Raw genomic sequence first — 20,074 nt, forward strand, 5'->3', positions numbered from 1 at the left:
CATTGCCCAAGCTCCCCTCCGCCAAGCACAGCTGATTCTGCTCCATGTAGTCCGTCTGCATGGTCTCCCTAACGATGTGGTGTCAATATTCTGGAGGGAATTTTTCAAGCTGTTGGGTGCCACCACCAGTCTGTCTTCCGGGTTTCACCCAAAAATGAACTACTGAATGGGCAAAGGGAGCCTGTGAAACAGGAGATGGAGACAGCCCTGCGATGTATGGTGAATGACAATCCCTCCTCCTGGTCAGAGAAGCTTCTGTGGGTTGAATATGCCCACAACTCCCTCATCTGCTTTGGGAACATAATGAATGTTTATTGTTTATTCTCATTATTTCTATCATTTGACATGTATCTTCTAATATGACAGTACCATCAGTATAATGTGACCAGTATAATCCACAAGCTAGAAGATGCAGTTAGGTAGAACACAGCAGAATGTAAATTAGTAGAAGAGAATGGAATGTAGAGGGCTGGGACAGGAGGGCCCAACGCTGGACTTAGGCAGAGAAGTTATGACCTGCAGATAACCATATATAGTAGTGTTCTTGGTGTGAAAAGCTCCCCAAAACTGGAATATTGCCAAATAAGGCAACCAAAGTGGAAGGAGACAACGCTCCTGATTGTATATTGTCTTCCATACATTCTTGTATCTCGCTTTTCGTCTGCAACCCTCAGTGTGTGGTTGTCTGTCCAAGGGCCCCAGCTGATAATAAAGTCCTTAGTTCTCAATTCACTGACCCTTGGATTTGTTTTATTCCATGCTGAACACCTAAGAATATTTTGTCTCATGATGACACTGCTCAGCCACTGGTTTTTCACCATTTCAGTGCCGTTATGGGTACCAACCCCTGCTGTTTCCTGCCCTTGAAAAGGTGGTCACTTGTCTTTCCGCTGTTGCCTTCATTCACCTCTGTAGTCGCAAATGGCACCAAGCACGGGCGTCTCTTCTTCGTGCTGCTGACCGTTATTGTGTCGCCACCAATCAACACCGACCTCAAGCAATGGTCTTCAAAGTTGGTCAGAAGGTCTGGCTCTAATCATGTACATTTTTTTTCTGTTTTTAGTATACTGGAAGTACAAGTCCTTTGCGTTCATATTTAAGAATAATTGTGTTGTGTTAAAAAGAAAAAATAAACAAACAAAAAAGAATAAATCTTCCAGCAACCAATGCCAGTGGTGTATTGTCCTTATTTTCTGATTGGCTGAATTATAGGGACAGCAGATTCCCTGTTCTGTTATCTGAGGCTACAGATATTGAGAAACAGACATGAAAGAAAAAATAATTCTGACTACAGAGCATATCATCCCTACTGAAATAAGTCACCTTTAATGAGAAAGCAATGATATTTTGCTACTTTTCTAGGGCATTGTACATGCTTATTTTTTGCAGTATATCTCTACTTGGTTGTAGGCATTCACTGATGCTTGATGTAATATTATAGACTTGAAGAACAGCAAAAATTCAGACTATAAGACAACTGGGCCTTTGTAAAAACAAGACAAATTGTCTATAATAACAATGAGGCTGCTCAGACCAAAGACTACTGAATCAAACACAAGAATATGAAATATTACATACATTATGTGGCGGTGCTTAAATACAATGCAAATGGTATGCTACATTTAGTGTACAGTATATATTCCAAACATAGCACTTGAAGTTCTATTTTACACATTTAAAGGGGAAATATTATGCTCATTTTTATGCAAGTTAACATGGTTCCTTGTTGTCTAAATTAAGTGTTAATAATGTGCTTTGTTCAAAAAAGCCAAAGAATTAAGCACAGATGGACACTAAATGCATCAAGGCTGTAATGCCCTGCTCTGAAAGACCAGACTGACTGTCTTTCCCTCTAAATCCTACTGAGCTACTGTTAGCACCACACAGACAGGTTTTGCACCATCCAAGACTTGAGGGCAGTGTAGGTACAAAATGTGTCCAGCTGCCAGAATTATTTTAGAGGGCTTTGCCTTATGATGACCAAGCATATCATGATTGGTTGTGATTATTATTGATTATTATTATATCATGATTATTATTGGCTGTCTATTTACATGGCCAGGATAAAAACATGAGAAACAGGAAGAACTGTGTGAAAGTATGGCGAAAATTAAAGTGATGAAGGACTTCTACAAGGTGAGACAGGAGCGGACAGTGGGCTTCAGTGCCCCATCCCCATCTTAATTTGACAACTAAACAAGATCTTCAGTGGGACAGTGATTTTTAATCAGTAATATATCATATCTCAACAACATATTCAGCAGTATGATGAGTACAGGAGGTTAACTGATGTTAAGTTGGGACATTTTATACTTTTAATCGATTTGTCCTTATTGATATTTGGCATTGTATGATTACAAATAATGAATGTTCAATTGCACATCATAAATGGTTATAGATCTTCATTTTCAGTTCATATTGTTTGCTGCACTCATTATGCTACACATATTTTTCTTAGGTGATAACTGTAAGAGTTAAGAACTATTGTTGATAGTTGTTGATTTTGTTGATATATTATTCCTTAACCTTATATTATATTCCCTTATATGTTACATGTTTTGCACCATGGTACCAAAAATACCATCTATGTTAACATACTTTGGACAATAAACCTGATTCTAAGAAAACATTGGTTTTATCCCTGCAAATTCACAATCAAAAAATTAAAACCAGACACGAATATATTAAATTTGAAAAATCTTGTGTAAAGATGTGTCACTCTAACTGTATCAAAAATCCATTACTGAATGGTTACCCACTTATCTCCAAAAGATACATTTTCAGATGATAATATCTCGACATAAGATATCTGTTGTAATGGTTTGTCCTACATAGCATTTGTTGCGATGTCATCGCAATGCAAATTGCTGGGCACATTTGGTACCTACTTCAGTGTCATGTGACCACAGTTTTAAAGATGTACATGACACGGTCCAGGCAGTTGCATGCAGTTAAAGCAAGAATGAGAAAATGGTGCCATAGGCAGATCCATGCACAGATAGCTGTGGTTGTGTGGAAAGAGATACCCAGCATCAGGGTGAAATTATACCAATCACCCAAACTGTTACTTAATAGTCCCGTGGAAATTCAAATGGAGCTTTTAAGACACATTATCTTACTCCAACAGCTTTTAAAACGTTGGATTACTTTTCAAAACTGACATTTATGAGGTGGAGAGGCACACTGAATATACAAAAATATGTACATAAGCAAAAAAGTGAGGTTTCCTTAATATGTCCCCTTTAAAATCAAATTTTAAACCTTTAAAAGAAAAAAACTGTGAGCTTAAAATGATAATTCAGTTTTAGGAATGCTTTAGGATATTAATATTGACTTTGGGTTTTATTGTAGAAAACAGTGCTCATCCCTTTCTGTGTTTAAAGCAAGTAAGCACACAGTATACAGGAAATTCTTTTACAACATTTCACCCCTTGTCAAAACAAAACTTGTACACGTCTGAACACAGATTTTTGAAGCCAAAATGTAACGCTGGTACTAAACTGTGCAATAGAAAAGCCTCAAAATATACAACATTAAGAAGTAATATTGTAATGTTTTATATCCGATCACTTAATGTGATTCTGCGTAGCATATAGGCAATGAGATCACATTTCAACAAACTGTTGTCTGGTTCGCAATGCAACGCCTCAAATTTAGATCCAAATGAGTGGAAAAGCAACATTGATTATTTCTATTTACAGCCAGTCACTTTTGATTTGATTATAAAGTATCTGGTTAGCAAACAGCACACACAACATATCTCTCATATAAAGATTAGTCAAAAAAACAGAATACAAGTGAGCAAAAGGAAAAATTCACCAGATATTCTGGTTGTCATGTCGTTCAAATGGGCCTGGAGGCTATATGACCAGGCATCTTTGTTAACTTTAAATAGACAGTGAACAACTGCAGATCACCTTGACCAGAATGATTTACTTATGATACAATAAGAGGGAGTAAATTTGCAGAAGCGACAAGACAAAATTACATATTTTGGCGGGTCTGCGTAGGGTCTGCAATTCCTTTTTGAGTAGTTACAATTTTTGGAAGGTGTGTATTGCATCTCTGCAGCAGTTGTAGAGGGCCCGCAGACTTGACTACACAAAGGATAAACTAGGCTTCAGTCTAACCCCCGACTCATCAGGAAGTTCTTAGTGATATTTGTTAGTGTTTGCTTGAATTATATAATCTTTAGATGAGAAAGTGGTACAGACCTGGGGCCTTATGTACAAAGAGTTGTGTGGATTTCATACTAAAACCATGCGAATGCTCAAATCCAGGAAAGTGCATATTTGCTTTGTACATTCGAATCAACGTGGAACTGAGTGTACGTTTTTGAGTACCAGTCTCCTCCCTCACCACACCCTAAAAAAATATGCAAATTAGTATATAAACAGGGTGGGATTCCCCTCTTTGCACGATCAGAAACAAGCCATGAGTCGCAAAGGTAGGCAGAGGAATGTAATAGATTGCGAGTTGGAGACACTCGTCATGACGCCGAGGCACGAAAAATAAATTTTTGGCACATTGTTCACTGGTATTAATAATGAATGGAAGATTAGTTATATTCTGTACAAAATGCAATCAGTTGCCATTTTGGAACATTACACAGATAAAAGAATTGTTGTAGCGTCTGTAGCATAATAAGCAACCCACACCACTGACGAGTGTAGACCGAATATAATGATGCTGAACTCTGCATCATTATATTTAGGGGCGAAGATGCTCAATGTCTGTCAGGGGGAGTAATTTTAGGACAGATAAATTATTTACTTACTAAGAAGCCACCCATCCTTCATGCAAGCTTGTATGCTGAGTATGTTGGTCAGAATGAATTAATTGTCTGTTGATCCAGGACACCTCGCATCAATATTAATTATTTGCATTTACGCATCACAGATGATCATATACATTGACCGGATGAAAATGCTTCCTATATACATAAATTCATCATCTGATGGTGCCTGTATAGAAATGTGTGTTCAGCTGATAGCTCCGATTTCATTTAGAAAACTGGCTACAATTTACACTTTTATCTTGGCCTGTTCGACTGTAATGTATATGGGAATTTGATATAGGTTACTAATATTTGGATAACTCAGAGCAAGGCAAGTATTCAACAATGATTTCTCCTCATAAAACTTGATACCTCTAATTGCCATCCACCCCAATGCACAGTAGTACCAAGAGTGACTGATTTACAGAAGTGCTGAACACCATTTAAATAGCTGCTGAGGGGGCTTGACAATTGTTTTGAATGATAAAGTGGAAAGGTGCTAAAATGTAAAGGCACGAAAAACACACTCACATTAATCAAATAAGTAAAAGTGAGGCAATGAGCTTAATTTTAAACTGTTACAGAGGACATGACATGAGAAGCTAGATGCTTCTCTGAGATCTTTGTAATATCTGTGGCAGCAACAGTGATACCCTCACAAGAGTGAATAGTCGGTGGATGCCTCATGTGGCCTGGAGTCATTCGGAGGGCAGTTGTTGTGAAGGTGGTAGAACAGGTGGAGGTGGCAGCTTCTAAAGTTAATAGTTTTTCCTCTGGAAGTTTTAATTTGGAATCTGCAGGCTTGTCGTAATTCATCTTGAGGATGTGCTGTTGGAGATGTCTGATCCAGTCCTCTTGCACAGACAGTGGACCATGAAACTCCACTTCACAGAAACTGATACAAGTACAAAACAAATTAAAGCTGGAATATTTTCAAGCAGCACTGAAGAACCAAAACTCTTCAAAACTTCTTCTTATTTATTATTTATTTGTTCCTATCCTTATTTTTGTTTGTTAATTTTGTGATTATTTCTATATTGAAATTTACCAACTGAAACCAAAGCTTTAGGACAAATATTTACTTCAAGACCCAAAGCTGGAACACACAACTAAAAGCTAAAAACACACTACTTTTTCTATTTAACATAGAAAACAGTGTTTGATCAGTGTTTGACAATGTTTGATCCTTATTCCACACTTAATATGTTTTTCCATTAATAAAGACAGTGTTTTAAGTCATTAAACTTCCAAATTATGTGAGTTTTCACAGTTACAAGTTTTAAATACAACACTTTGGAGTCCATGCAATATAATATTTTGGAAAAGCAAATCAGAACATGTAAATGCAGGTGTAAATATTAATGCAAGGAGTAGATAAATGTGTGGAGCCTGCATTAATGTTAAGCATGTCTTTTGAAAATATGAAATATTTTTGTGTTATTTTTGTATTTAACTTTTATATTATTTTATATTAATGTACAAACCAACAGTAAAATTGTGGTTAATTTAGATGTAGGTAAAAAAAAAAAAAAGTATGGACACTTCCGGACAGCATCGGGGCTTTTGGATGAAGGGGTGCACACATGTCCTTTAAACATCAATAGATCAAGACCTTCAGAAGTATGTAGTCGTGCTAGCCCAATGAGGTTTTGTTTCCATATTTCCAGTTAAGCAGAACAGATGAAACAATGTGTGGCGGTAGCGATACAGAGAAAAAGATGACTTGACTATTTTAATAGGCCAGTATGTTGAAGTTTTGAAAGTTAGTAAATTTTCCTTGTAACACATCTGTGTCGTTTGCCAGCTTTAAAGTAAGTCATTTCCTCCACCATCCTTCAGATCTGGTGTGTGGTACTATTTTGGTTTTTGTGTGACACTGATGGCAAACATGTCATTGGACAATTATAGATAAGACATATATACATAAACATAGATGGGGCGATGGCTACTTTTATTGCTGTTGACACGCAACCTTTTTCTGCTGTGGAAAACACTAGGTTTCAGGACATGTTGTGGACACTGGAGACCTATTTCACAGATATTGTTGTTCCTGCTTTGTACAACAAAGCAGAAGCCCAATTAGAGCAATCAGTGTCCGTAGCACCCACTGTTGCTCTGACCTCGGGCTGCTGGACCTGAAGAACTACAACAACCTCTTAAAGCACATTATATGACAGCAGAATGGGAAAAGAAAAGCCACATTCTTCAGACATGCTTCCACAACAGTCACAACACTGATGGTTTAGCCAACGGTCTGACAGAAGCTGTGGAAGTTTGTGTCACTAACCTGTGACTACTGATAATGATAAGAATGTATGTAATGGTGTCACAGGCCATGGCCTGGGGCCACAAATGTGATGCTTTGCACATACCATTAAGCTAGCTGCTCTAAAATGAATGGCAGTGTAGAAGATTAATAATTTAAAAAAAGTTGTGGCATATTGCTACACAACCTGTACGTATATAAACAGTACCCGATGTTGATCACTAAATCTGCACCATCTGCATCCATGATCCTGCCTTTAAAAGCCAAACTTCTACAATGCATGACCCCAAGTGAGTAAAAAGCACCATCACTTAAGATGTCAAACAGCCATTAGCGAGGACCCAAAGCCCAGATATACTTCACCCCCTAGTCGATCTTCTCAGATCTACTGCACTGATCCCAGATTAAAGTCCCTAACTCACCTAGACCCTTTCCTATGCCAGAGGAGAAACAGTGACCTCTGAGATTGAATAGTCAGACAATTGTTTTATATGCCGCTATGTACTAGCAACACTCCAGAAGATGGGTGACTTGAAGCTCCATCAGAGAGAAATTTGTTTTATAAGATCTATTGTGTTATTGTTTAATATGCTGGTAAGAATATAGCCTAGAAGAGGAGATCGATATTTTTTTGTACAATATACTTTGCTGTTAAGAAGCAACACAGAAGATGGGTCATTTCTCCATCAGATACATTTATTCTACTATTATTATTTTTTACATGTCTTATTTATTTTACATGGTGCAAAGTATGCACAGCAGAAATTGTGACTTGTTCTTATTCCTATTCTTATAGAATTTTGTTATTACAATGTGTCAAAATAAGAGTTATTATGTTTTTGATCTGTTCAAGCTGGTCAAAAGTGGTGATTATTACATGTATTATTGTGCATGTCTGCACAATAGGAAAATAGGGATGCAATGAAAGACATACAGTTATCAAGGCAATATGCTCATCTTCTCTGCTGATACAGGTGGTTCTAAGATGGTAATGCTCTTAAGTTTGATTGTGCAAAGAAGTGGACATGTGAAGGCGATGCCTACATTTTTAAGTCCTGGGAAACCTAAATCCTGAAAGCACAACATTTTTAATGCTGGTTGATTAATTGGGGTTATGCACATACGACAGGAGGTTGTCAACTTATTCCTTCCATCTCTTAATGATGCATTATAACCAAATTAATGGGATGTCTAGTGAGTTCAAAATAATTTTGTTGCCATATCCTGTCACATTCTTATCAATGAATTTTTCTCTGAGTTGCTCGGAGTGTTCCTTTTTTAGCTGAACGAGTCACAGGACACACAAACACCAAAGGTGTTAACACTCCAATAACCTGTTAGACAACTACACTCTCATCTCCATTTCCCTAATGGTGTCACTGCTGCTAATGACCAGTTGGACTTCTGTTGAATAAGGCCAGTCTCTATTACATGTATTTCACAATGTATATTTTGTAATTAATTAGTTTCTATCTGTCTGTTTTCACTTTGACATAAAATTTGGTCAAAGGTCTTGGTCAAAAAAGTATTATATTGATCATAATTTTAGGTATGAAAACAACAAAAGGGGTAAACATCCAAGGGGTGAATACTATTTACATTGTACACTGGAGTGATAAAGTGTTTTCACTGAAACTATGTTGTTTGTTTGCCCTTCTGCAATGTTTCTGATCATAACTGTGTGTTTTTATTGAAGAGGCTCAGTCATGGTCAACTCATACTGGTTTTCATAAAATGATAGCTGTAATCATTACATTCTGAAGATAATGACATTCACAAATTTTGAGAGTAAAAAGGTAAGACTTTTAAAGAAATTTTAAAGAAGCTTAATTAGACATTGTAGTATTCTGCCAGCTACAGTCCTTTTGATTTACACAGCAATGAAAGGTTTTGACTTACCGGCATTTGAGGGTATAATACTTGCCCACCATCTTGACCAGTGGATAAGTGGGTGGTTTGGGCACCAGCGCTGGGACAGTGCCACTGCGAGGCATGCTTGCAGTAAGCCTGTGACTCTCTGTTCCATCTGGACAAGTTGGATGTTTTAGGGGCCGACGTTCAAAACCTTGGGAAGAACATGACTGTTTATTGTATATGATGCAATAACACCAGCAAAAGGTATTGGTTCCTATTTTGGATGTGATTGTCAGAAAACATTATTAGTAGTGGCAAACACATAGCCTCCACACCCCTGACTGACTGCATTTTATCAGTGTATTAAAAGGTCTCATATATATATTTGTGTAAATACTTTTGAATTTAGTGGCATAGACTAGGGATACAAAAGAAACTATGCGGCATGATGTCTGTATTTTCAAAATGTGTTAAACGTGTGAAACAGAATTGTTTTTTAAATTTTTTGAGAACATCCCAAGCCAATATGTGATAATATGTGATATATCCTATGTTTGCAACAACAGTAAATTTAAGGTGCAATCTGATTAATAATTAAACGAAATTATAAAATAATACAATTTTACAAAAAAATATATCAAAATTTTAAAGAAATATCATGATAGTGCACACTCACAACCAGGTATAGACCAATCATTTATGTCAATTAAATATAGATTACATCCAATTATTTATGTTCTCTAACCAGGGTCTTCATTACTGATCTTCAGGTCAAAGAAGTCAATATTTTTTGGAAAGGAGCCAGTGAAAAAGTGATTATTCTCCCAAAAGGATAATTAACGTTTTGGGTAAAGATTTTTTATGACATATAATAATGTGTGGAAGATCCTCGCTCTCTTAAATCACTTATGTTATTACTTGAGGACACTAAACTGAACTTTTCCAAAATAATGAAAAAAGAAGCAGAGGTGATCCCTGGTTCATTTGAACTGGGCATGATGACTTGGACCTTTTTGCAGACTATTTAAAGCCTCAAACTTGAATTTTAAGGTGGAAGGTGATTTTAAATTAAATCAACAAATTGCTGCTATAGTTAAGTCCAGCTTCTTTCATCTTAGACAGCTGGCAAACGTGAAGCCCTTCCTTGCACGAAAGCACTAATCAGTAATCCACACCTTCATCACATCTTGGCTGAATTATTGTAATGCAGTTTACTTTGGAGTCAACCAGTCCTGCTTCATATACCTCCAGTTAGTACAAAACACTGCTGCTTACCTCTTAACTGGAATAACTAAGAAACTAAGAAAAACACATTACTCCCATTTCCGGGAGGCTGACTCCATCGCTACTTTTAAGATCAGACTTAAAACCTACCTCTTTGAAAAAGCTTATTGTTACTAATTCTGTAGTTCCAGTTACTATCATAGACAGACAAATTATCATACTTAGGGGGTCGTCTAATCATTAGGTTAACATCTTAGCTGTGCTGTTATAGGCCAAGGCTGCCGGGGTCCAGAAACATGATCACCTGACAGGTCTCTGTCACCCCACTGGGTCATGGTTTCCTCTCCTCTCCTTTCCTCCTCCTCATCAAGCAGACTAGTTATGCTGATTCTTGTGTAGTTTTTCTGCCCCCCCCCCCCCCCCCTTCTCTATTCATTTACAGGTATCGCCGCCTTCGGAGCTGCATGATGACCTCCGGCCCCGCTGACCAGCTCTTCTCTCCTCTCCTCTCCCTCTCCCTCTCCCTCTCCCTCTCCCTCTCCATCTCCTTCTTCTCTCCTCTCCCCCTCCCTCTCCTCTCCCTCTCCCTCTCCTCTCCTCTCCTCTCTCTTTACCCAGCCGGCCATCAACAGGAGGGTCCCCCTACATGAGTCTGGTCCTGCTCAAGGTTTCTTCCTGTTAAAGGGAAGTTTTTCCTTGCCACTGTTGCTTGTCTGGGGTCAGGCCCTGGGATTCTGGAAAGCGTCTTGAAACAATTTTGATTGTAAAATACGCTGTATAAATAAAGATTGATTTGATTTGATTTGATTTTGGCCTCTCTCCATGTGCATTTTAGAGTTAATTTAAGATCCTATATATTTTTAAAAAAAATCTTTAAATGATCTCATCCTGTCCTACCTGTCTGAGGTGCTCTGTCCCTACACTCCTGCTTGGTGCCGCAGGTCAGCTGATCAGCTGGTACTGGAGGTACCAAGGTCTAAGCGGAGGTGATCAGATCAGAGGTGAAAGAGCCTTTTCTGCAAACTATGGAAAGACCTCCATCTACACATCAGAAAAGCTCCTTGCCTGTCCATTTTTAAAACCTTTCTTAAAACACACTTCTATTCCTTGGCTTTCAACCCAGCACAAGATTCTGCCAGTTAAAGCATCTCATTGGTTTTGGTATAAACTCCCTCACTCTATGCATCATAAACCCAAAATAAACCTTTTGGAAGCCCCTACGTATTAAACTCATGAATTACATTACATTCTTAATTCCTTTATTTCTCACCCTCAGATTCTCTGTCAGTTCTGTAATGCCTATATTACTTCAGGCTACTCCAATAATAAACCGCCCTAACTCCCCCCACCTCTTTGCTCTCTGACTCTCACAACTTCGGGCCATCGGCTGATATCCTCTTAGCTACCCAACCTGCTTGCTTCCTGACTCCTGTTATCTGCATTGAAATCTTGTTGATAATGCAGTTATTACCAAACTCTGGTAAAATCTGCTATGCTATTTAAAGCTGCTGTATACCAGATACCAAACCATTCACTGAGGCAAAGGCTGCTTATTGTTTGAGCGTGAAAATATGTCGGGAATATGTGGATCCTCTTCATCAGAGAAAATCGGAGAAGCTGTATTTGCCCAATGCTGAATAATGCAGTGATTCCTTCTAACAATAACGCAGGAGGAGGAGCTCTATCCTGGTTTAGCATGCAGCATGCGGTGGGCCCGATTAAGTGACATTTTAGACTCCAGGTAAAGCAGGAGTTAGAGGGGACCCTCCATCCCCTCAGGGAAAGCCAATGCATCTGATGAGTTATTTTATCTGGAGTGAACCTCCAGTTCCTTACACTTCCTCCTCATGAATTCCACTGTTGCTGTCAGCGAAGCTACATTAGCTTGCAGGTCAGCTGCTTGGCTATCCTGCTCATTAGTACATTTTTCGGGAATGACGACAGAAGATATAGTCTCCTTTGGGTCATCCAGAGGTCACATGTGACATTGTTGGTATATATAACCGGACTGCGCATGCGCGAATGGGAATATTAAGTATAAAGCATCCCCTTTGGTGGTCATTCATGATTCATCGATTCATAGTTACATCCATAACTTTTCATTTTATCTCAAAGAAATGAAAATAAAATTGTGAACTCTAATACATAGTTAAACAAGCAAAACAAAACACAACATTTCCAATTCATTCAAGTAAAAAACATGATTTAGCTTTGCATACTTCTGGGTAGTCGGACGTTCAGCTCACTATGTGCTACTTGTGCTTGAACTGGGAGGCCAGTGCATCTAGGGTGTTTTCTCGCCAGGTGATCAGACCTAGCATCACCTTCAGCATTCCTGAAAGAATCCCAGACAGCCTTGCCACAGTGCGGTTGTGCCAGTCGAATAGCCAGAGATGAAGACCACTGGGAAAAGGAGGAAGAGTGCATGGAACAGGAGTCCTGCAATTATATGGGGAGGTTTGTGATCATTTTCTGCAAACAAGAGAGAAGAGCTTACAAATAAGAATAATAATGAAATGCTCTAGAAATGGTGTAATGGAGAATTTGTCATTAGTCATACCTATGCTAGGAGTGCAGTTGGAAAGTTTTCAGACCCTTTTAAACTTTTTGTGTGTTTTCATCATATGAATGCCCACCTGAAGTAAATAAAGGACTTAAAGGACTGGCAGACTGTAAAATGTACCTTTTGTGGTCTGTTGAAACCAAGTCTAAACCTTTTTGGAACTCTAAGCATAATTTTTGGAGGAAAATGTCCTTCCCTAACATGAAGCACAGTGGTGGGAGCTTCATGCTATGGGGATGTTTTTCAGCAGTTGAAGCATGGAGACTGGTCAGGCCTTGGAAAAATTCTGAATGGAGCAAAGTAAAGAGATGTCCCTCATGAAAACTTGTTTCAGACCACACAGGACCTCAGACTGGGGTGAGGGTGCTTAGGGTGACCCTAAGCCAGGGGTGCTGAGTACATCGATCACGATCTACCGGTCGATTGCCAAGGTACAATCGGTAGACCACGTGACATTAAAAACAGACGTCAGCCTATCATCTGACCCGTCACTTGATTGATCTACAGGGCAGCCAGTCAGATGACATCTGAATTTTGGTGACACTTAGGTCACTGTGCATGCACAAACAACAGCAATAAGTGCAGCAAAGCCAACAAGCTAGTCATCTTATTACTGCGATTTTTTCGCTTTTGTTTTTTTCCTCTTAAACTTAAGATATTAAAATGAGTGAGGGAGCTTGACCACGTAAGAAGAATAAAACGTATCACTTTGATACAGAATAGGAGGAAATAGGAATAGGACTTTTTGTTCACGATGACATTTTCAAAGTGCGTTTGCCTCATCTGCCAGTCTACCATCGCAATACCAAAGAAGGGAAATGTGGAGCGGTATTTTCAGACTGTTCATGGAAAATACGACGCTAAATACCTACCAAAAAGCGAGCTGAAAAAGAAAGGGAAAGACCCAGTTGTTTTTCACAATGGCAAAAAATACATAGTTAATTATGTTGTGGTGGGTAACTGAGACCTGGCTTCAGGAGGAGTATGTTAGCTTAAATGAATCTACTCCTCCTAGCCATCTTAATTAGCATATCCTGGTCAAGGAGGGGGAGTTGCAGCAATCTATCACTCCAAGTTATTGGTAAAGTTATTATTCACGTCGGAGCCAACGACACCCGGCTTCGTCAGTCGGAGGTCACCAAAATTAACATAGAGTCGGTGTGCAACTACGCAAAAACGATGTCGGACTCCATAGCATTTTCTGGTCCCCTCCCCAATCTGGCCAGCGATGAAATGTTTAGCCGCATGTCGTCGCTTTGTCGCTGGCTGTCACGGTGGTGCCCCGAAAACCAGGTGGCTTTTATAGACAATTGGAGCACTTTTTGGGGAAAACCTGGTCTGATTAGGAGAGACGGTGTCCATCCCACATGGGATGGTGCCTCTCTCATTTCTAGTAATTTGGCTAATTTTATTAGACCCAAAGTGACCTGACAATCCAGGGTCCAGACCAGGATGCAGAGTTGTAGTCTTACACACCTCTCTGCTGCTTCCTTAGAACCCTCATCCACCAACAATAACATATTTAGCACTATAGAGGTAGTCTCTGTTCCACGGTTAAAAGTTCACCAAGCACAGAGCAGAGCAGAGCGGTCAATCACCCTAGATCTAGTTCTGGCTTGATTGAAAGACTTTTGGAAAGGGATTGCATTGAAAAAGCAACTCAAAAAGTAGGGAAACAAAAACAGGAAAAACATTTTTAGTCAACCATTAAGCTGTAAGACAAAGTGTCTGAAGCTTTCAATGAAATAAAACATCTAAATTCTACTCCAAGGAAACCCCCAATGCAAGTTGGTAGCAACAGTAATGATGGAAATGAGAGGAAATAGAAATACTTTGTCCGTCTGAATGTATGTCAGTGTTTACAGGCAGGCTCTACAGAATGTCTCACCTTCTTAAGCGTGGAGTGCGTGCTCTGCATATAGCTGCGGTGCATCTCCAATACCTTTTGTGGCCTGGTGCGTATCCATGCACTGAGAGTCTCAATGGGGGATCCATTTACACTCCACTCAGTCACACCAAACTGTCTCAGATGGGCTCGGGCATGACTGGCAAGAGCCTTCCTGTTCTCAAAGAAGAAGCCACACAGCTCACAACTTGGATCTAAGAACAAAAATTGATCATTAATGAGGATGTTATAAGGTGCTGAACACATAATTATTTGAAATAAAATTAAACTAATAATCACTCACCACTTAATGACCTACCCTGATGTCCAGGCTTATTTGGGGAGGACTTTCTTGTGACAGTGAAATTATGTGTGTGAGATGAGATCGCCTTAACTCTAGGTGGTGGTGAGTTGTCAGAATCTACAGACTCGGGTCTTTTTACTGGTGAGATGATCCTGAAGACCTTTCCTGTGGAAGGGGCAGCAGATGTTGATACCAAACCTTTTGGAAACCCTTTATGGAGCCTTGACTGCAGAAATCTGAGAGGTGATTTGTGGAATTTGGAGAGCTGCCAACTGGAGGTAGGCAAACCTTGTGAACTGCCAGTTTTCTCTATGCTCTCCCATGATAAACTGTTGAATCCCCGACTCCTTTCCTTCTTCAATCCAAGGTTTGGCAAGGAAGACTCATACTCACATTTCTTCATCATTATCTCCCTCAGGGTGTCAATGGGTGAGCCATTTACAGACCACACAGTAATGCCCATCTGGCGAAGGTGGGAACGGGCATGACTGGACAGGCCTTTGCGGTTCTCAAAATATTCACCACAGAGCTCACAACAAATATCCTTTGTGGGTTCTGGTTTTGATACCATTGCTATAAAGAAACCAGAGGGACAAACATGTATAAAACAAATGACCATGCAATTCAATTTGTTATTTATTGGTAATGTTTTCTATTTTCCCTCCACACATCTAAATAAGTCAGTCAAATTTTGAAGTTACCCAAGTTAAGTGGGAACACACTAGCAGAGCTGCTCCAGTTGTGTGTTTCACAAGGGAAATTGTGAGATTTTTCCACAGGTCCAGACACAGTGACATCCACTTGTGCTGGTTCAGACTTTAGCTTTATTGTTAAGCCTCTAGAACATGAGATTGGGTGTAGAGATATTGATTTAGATGCCGCCAAAGGCTGAGGAATGCTAAAGGGCTGAATGCAAGTTGAAGAGACTCTGCTGAGAAGAGAGACTTGAGGAGATGATGAGGCCTTCAAAGACTTAGGGGGTCCAGGAGATGATGGTGATGTTTTCTTAAAAGATTTAATCGAAGAAGAACAAGACAGGCCCTGTCGTGTCATGACATCTCTGAGAGTGTCGATAGGTGAGCCGTTGACAGACCACTCAGTGATTCCCATCTGACGCAGGTGGGAACGGGCATGGCTGGATAGACCTTTACGGTTCTCAAAATATTCCCCACAACAGTCACAACCTATTTCCTTTGGAGGCTTACCTATTTAATGAAGAAAAATGAAAAGCAAAGAAAAATGAAACCCAAGAAGTATCCAAGCTATTAAAAGTACCTTGCTTTCTACATTTATGATTCCCACAAATACAACCAATTTATTTTCTAATTATTGATAACCATTAATGATATACAGTGTCTATTGTACATGTAAATTTTTATTATAACTTATTAAAGTTATAAAAAGTAACAAAGGTTACATAAGACACTTATTAAAACTAAAAGAAAAGGTGTAGTTTTTTCTAATTGCTTATAAACACAACTTATAAGAATTGGGAATTTAAAAAAAATAATTTGAAAATCAAAAGAAAATTAATCTGTCATGCTGCACAATCGACCTGTGAAATAATTACTCACTGTGTGGAAGGGCCATGGCATCCCCACTACTTAGGTGGAAGACTTGCATACAGGAAGACTTTTGACGTTTTGCAGGTGGGCCAGGCAATGATAAGGCAGATGAAGAGGAAGGTTTGGATGTTGATTTACCCTCAAGTGCAGTTACCTTATACAGCAGGGATGAAAATGAAGAGGATGAGGAGGAAGGAGAACTCAGCAAGGGGGACTGCTTAGAAAAACAAACTGTGTTTGAGAGACCTGGTAGTTCATTTAGACTTTCCGGTTGCAATGTACTGGAATTGTTTTTGAAGTTATCAGTTTGAATGAGCTGGTTCAGCAGGTCGATAGGAGAGCCCTTCGATTCCGAGCACTCCAATCCAAAGTGTCGCAGGTGGGCTCGAGCATGGCTGGATAGACCTTTCCGGGTCTCAAACCAAGCACCACATAGTTGACAAATAATGTCCTTGTTGGGGTTCACCTCCAATGCTGCTCAAAGATAAGTCATTAAAAAAAGTAATTAGACAGTAAAAAACCAAAAACAAACTCAATGTTATTCAGACTTTTTTGTGACATTTGAAAAGAAATTATTTTAAAAGATTATATTGCAATATCGTGAATATTTGTAAATACTTGTCATTTAATGATTACTCAAGATCTGGAGCAAATCCACATCATTCAATTCTGCATTTACTCTCTGGAAATCTATCAGGCTGCAGGATAGCCACAATGAGCTGTCCTTCAAGACACCAGTTTTAGATTCAAGCATCCTCAAAGTGCATTCTTTCTCTTTGAGAATGTGCAAAATTGTTTATTTGGCTGTTTCAGCATCATGCGTTTCATGTTGGGTTTTTAAAAAAATAAAAAAATTATCTGACAAAGAGAAAATATACAGTATGTATGTCGGGATATTTACCTTCCTACCTACCTACCTACCTAAGCAATACTGTGCCAAACCTACATGCAGGCAAGAAAAATACTGTAAACTTTAAATGCTTTCAAAACTGAAAGTGTTAAAAGAGAGAAAGAACAAAGGGAAAATCTAAATCAAATAAATATTTGATGCCACCACCTAATGCCTTCATACAGCATACATCTTATTTATCACCTCTGGCAGTTTTTGTTTACACTGAAGATACCGTATTTTCACGACTTTAAGGCGCACCTAAAAGCCTAGAATTTTCTAAAAAATCGACGGTGCGCCTTTTAACCCGATGCGCCTTTTGTATGGATTACGGTAATATTGGTTAATCGCGGCTACCGTAGTCAGTAGGCGTGGCCGAAGTAACAGCAGTAAGAGCGATAAATAGGAATTCTAGTCCAGTCCCAAACCATTTCTGTCTGTAAAGACCCCAAAATGGCTCCTTGCAAGATACACGCTTACGATGCAGAATTCAAACTGAAATCTATCAGTCACACAGTTGAACACGGAAATAGAGCAGCGGCAAGAGAATTTAACGTGAATGAATCAATGGTGTGGAAGTGGAGGAAGCAACAAGACGACCTGCGCCAGGTAAAGAAGACTCAACGGAGCTTCCGATGAAACAAAGCAAGATGGCCACAGTTGGAAGACAAACTCGAACAGTGGGTTGTTGAACAGAGAGCAGCAAGTAGAAGTGTCTCTACAGTCACTATTCGAATGAAGGCAACAGCGCTAGCAGACGAACTGAAGATAAATGATTTTAGAGGCGGTCCTTCTTGGTGCTTTCGGTTTATGAAAAGACGCCACCTCTCCATCCGCACACGAACGAGTGTTTCGCAGCAACTGCCTGAAGACTATCAAGAAAAGCTGTCCACTTTCCGTGCATACTGCAGAAACAACATCGCTGGAAAAAAGATCCGACCAGAACACATCATCAACATGGATGAGGTTCCACTCACCTTCGATATTCCTGTGAACCGCACTGTGGACAAAACGGGAGCACATACGGTGAATGTTTGCACCACAGGGAAAGAGAAGGCATCCTTCACCGTAGTCCTCGCCTGCTAGGCTAATGGCCAGAAACTTCCACCCATGGTTATTTTCAAAAGGAAGACTGTGCCAAAAGAAAACTTTCCAGTCGGCGTAACCATCAAAGCTAACTCAAAGGGATGGATGGATGAAGAAAAGATGAGTGAGTGGCTGAGAGAAATTTACGTCAAGAGACCCGGTGGCTTTTTTCACGCAGCTCCGTCCCTATTGATCTGCAACTCCATGCGCGCCCATATCACCGATGGTGTAAAAAAACAAGTAAAGCACACTAATTCAGTTCTTGCCGTCATTCTGGGTGGATTAACAAAGGAACTGCAGCCGCTAGATATTGGTGTCAACAGGGCATTCAAAGCTAGACTGCGAACTGCGTGGGAGCGGTGGATGATGGAAGGCGAACACACGTTCACCAAGACGGGGAGACAGCGCCGAGCAGCATACGCCACTATCTGCCAGTGGATCATAAATGCCTGGGCTGATATATCAGTCTCGACCGTGGTCCAAGCTTTCAGGAAGGCAGGGATTGTCACTGAAATGCCAGACAACACCAGCGACACTGACCCTGATGACGACTTTGACGAGACGGAGCCGGCCATGTTGGATGCCGTATTAGCACAACTGTTCAATTTGGACACCGAAGAAGAGGAATTTGAGGGATTCCTGGATGAGGAATGAACTGATAAAGTGAGCTTTACGTGTTTCTTTTGTGTGTTTACAACTTAACAAGGCATGGTAATACTGTGAATATGGACATTACCGTTTGAACAACGTTGTTATATTGCTATTGTTATATTGCTATTGCTTTGCACTACTTCGAGAGTTCGAGTTACCGTATATAACGTATGATTTACCGCAACGGTACTACGTGATAAAAATGTTGCACTAAATCTAAGATTTATTAAACTCCACTATCCACTTGTGATAAAAATGTTGCACTGCCTGTTATAACTCGCTGTTATTAAATGAATTGTGTTACGCGAAAACACTACGTCACTCGGGAAAAATAATAAAACAGCTGTTTATTCATTTTGGGAGTGAATGGAGTTGTTAGAACGCCGGTTTGTATTCTATTAATAAGGTTTGACTGACTTATCTGATTGTTTTATTGACATTCCTTTTAGCGCAGCTCGATCTAGTGAATGCGTCATGAAACCACAGGCACTACGTAGTTTCTATGCTATGCGCCTTATAACACGGTGCGCCCTATGTATGAAAATAGTTCTAAAATAGGCCGTTAATTGAAGGTGCGCCCTATAATACGGTGCGCCTTATGGTTGTGAAAATACGGTAGTTCTAATAACGTTGTCTGTGTGTTTAGCATGCTTGCCATTGTGGACACACTTAACCCTGACAAAATCTAGAACACCATTTACAGAAATGCAGCTCTAAACTTGCCAGGATAGTTAACCATACTTCAGTGTTGCCTGCAGACACAAATGGTCTTGTGCTACAGGCATTTCAAAATTTGACTCATTCCAGGATCAATTCTGTTCTTGGCAGAAGTAGGAGACTCTGTCTAGAGGTTATGCTGGTTTGGAGGTAAAGGCTAGTAACAGCAAAAAAGAATTTAAAAAAAATAAAGGAACACTTTTTTGATCACAGTATAACATTTAGTCAATAACCTCTCGGATATTGATCTGGTCAATTAAATAGCAGAGAGGTTTGTTAGTCTCCCAAAACGA

General features: G+C 39.6%; 1 protein-coding gene across 14 annotated transcripts in view; it reads right to left on the minus strand.

Moving 5' to 3' along the window:
- Positions 1–1,298: 1,298 nt before the first annotated feature.
- The window catches only part of wizb (WIZ zinc finger b), a 42,700-nt gene continuing 23,924 nt past the window's right edge, over positions 1,299–20,074 (minus strand). For 4 of the 14 annotated variants that reach the window (XM_057028628.1, XM_057028626.1, XM_057028627.1 and 1 more), the window contains exons 2-9: positions 16,685–16,912; positions 16,448–16,592; positions 15,575–16,078; positions 14,874–15,446; positions 14,573–14,784; positions 12,341–12,560; positions 8,943–9,108; positions 1,299–5,672 (exon numbers count right to left, since the gene is read on the minus strand). In XM_057028628.1, coding sequence (XP_056884608.1) covers positions 5,348–5,672; positions 8,943–9,108; positions 12,341–12,560; positions 14,573–14,784; positions 14,874–15,446; positions 15,575–16,078; positions 16,448–16,592; positions 16,685–16,696 — 2,157 coding nt within the window. In that variant the 5' untranslated portion in view covers positions 16,697–16,912 and the 3' untranslated portion in view covers positions 1,299–5,347. Of the gene's footprint in view, positions 5,673–8,942; positions 9,109–12,340; positions 12,561–14,572; positions 14,785–14,873; positions 15,447–15,574; positions 16,079–16,447; positions 16,913–20,074 lie in introns of all 14 variants that reach the window. The other 10 variants (XM_057028616.1, XM_057028614.1, XM_057028615.1 and 7 more) reach the window with 8 other exon arrangements.

Source organism: Takifugu flavidus, chromosome 3, assembly GCF_003711565.1.
Source record: "Takifugu flavidus isolate HTHZ2018 chromosome 3, ASM371156v2, whole genome shotgun sequence".
NCBI lineage: Eukaryota > Metazoa > Chordata > Actinopteri > Tetraodontiformes > Tetraodontidae > Takifugu > Takifugu flavidus.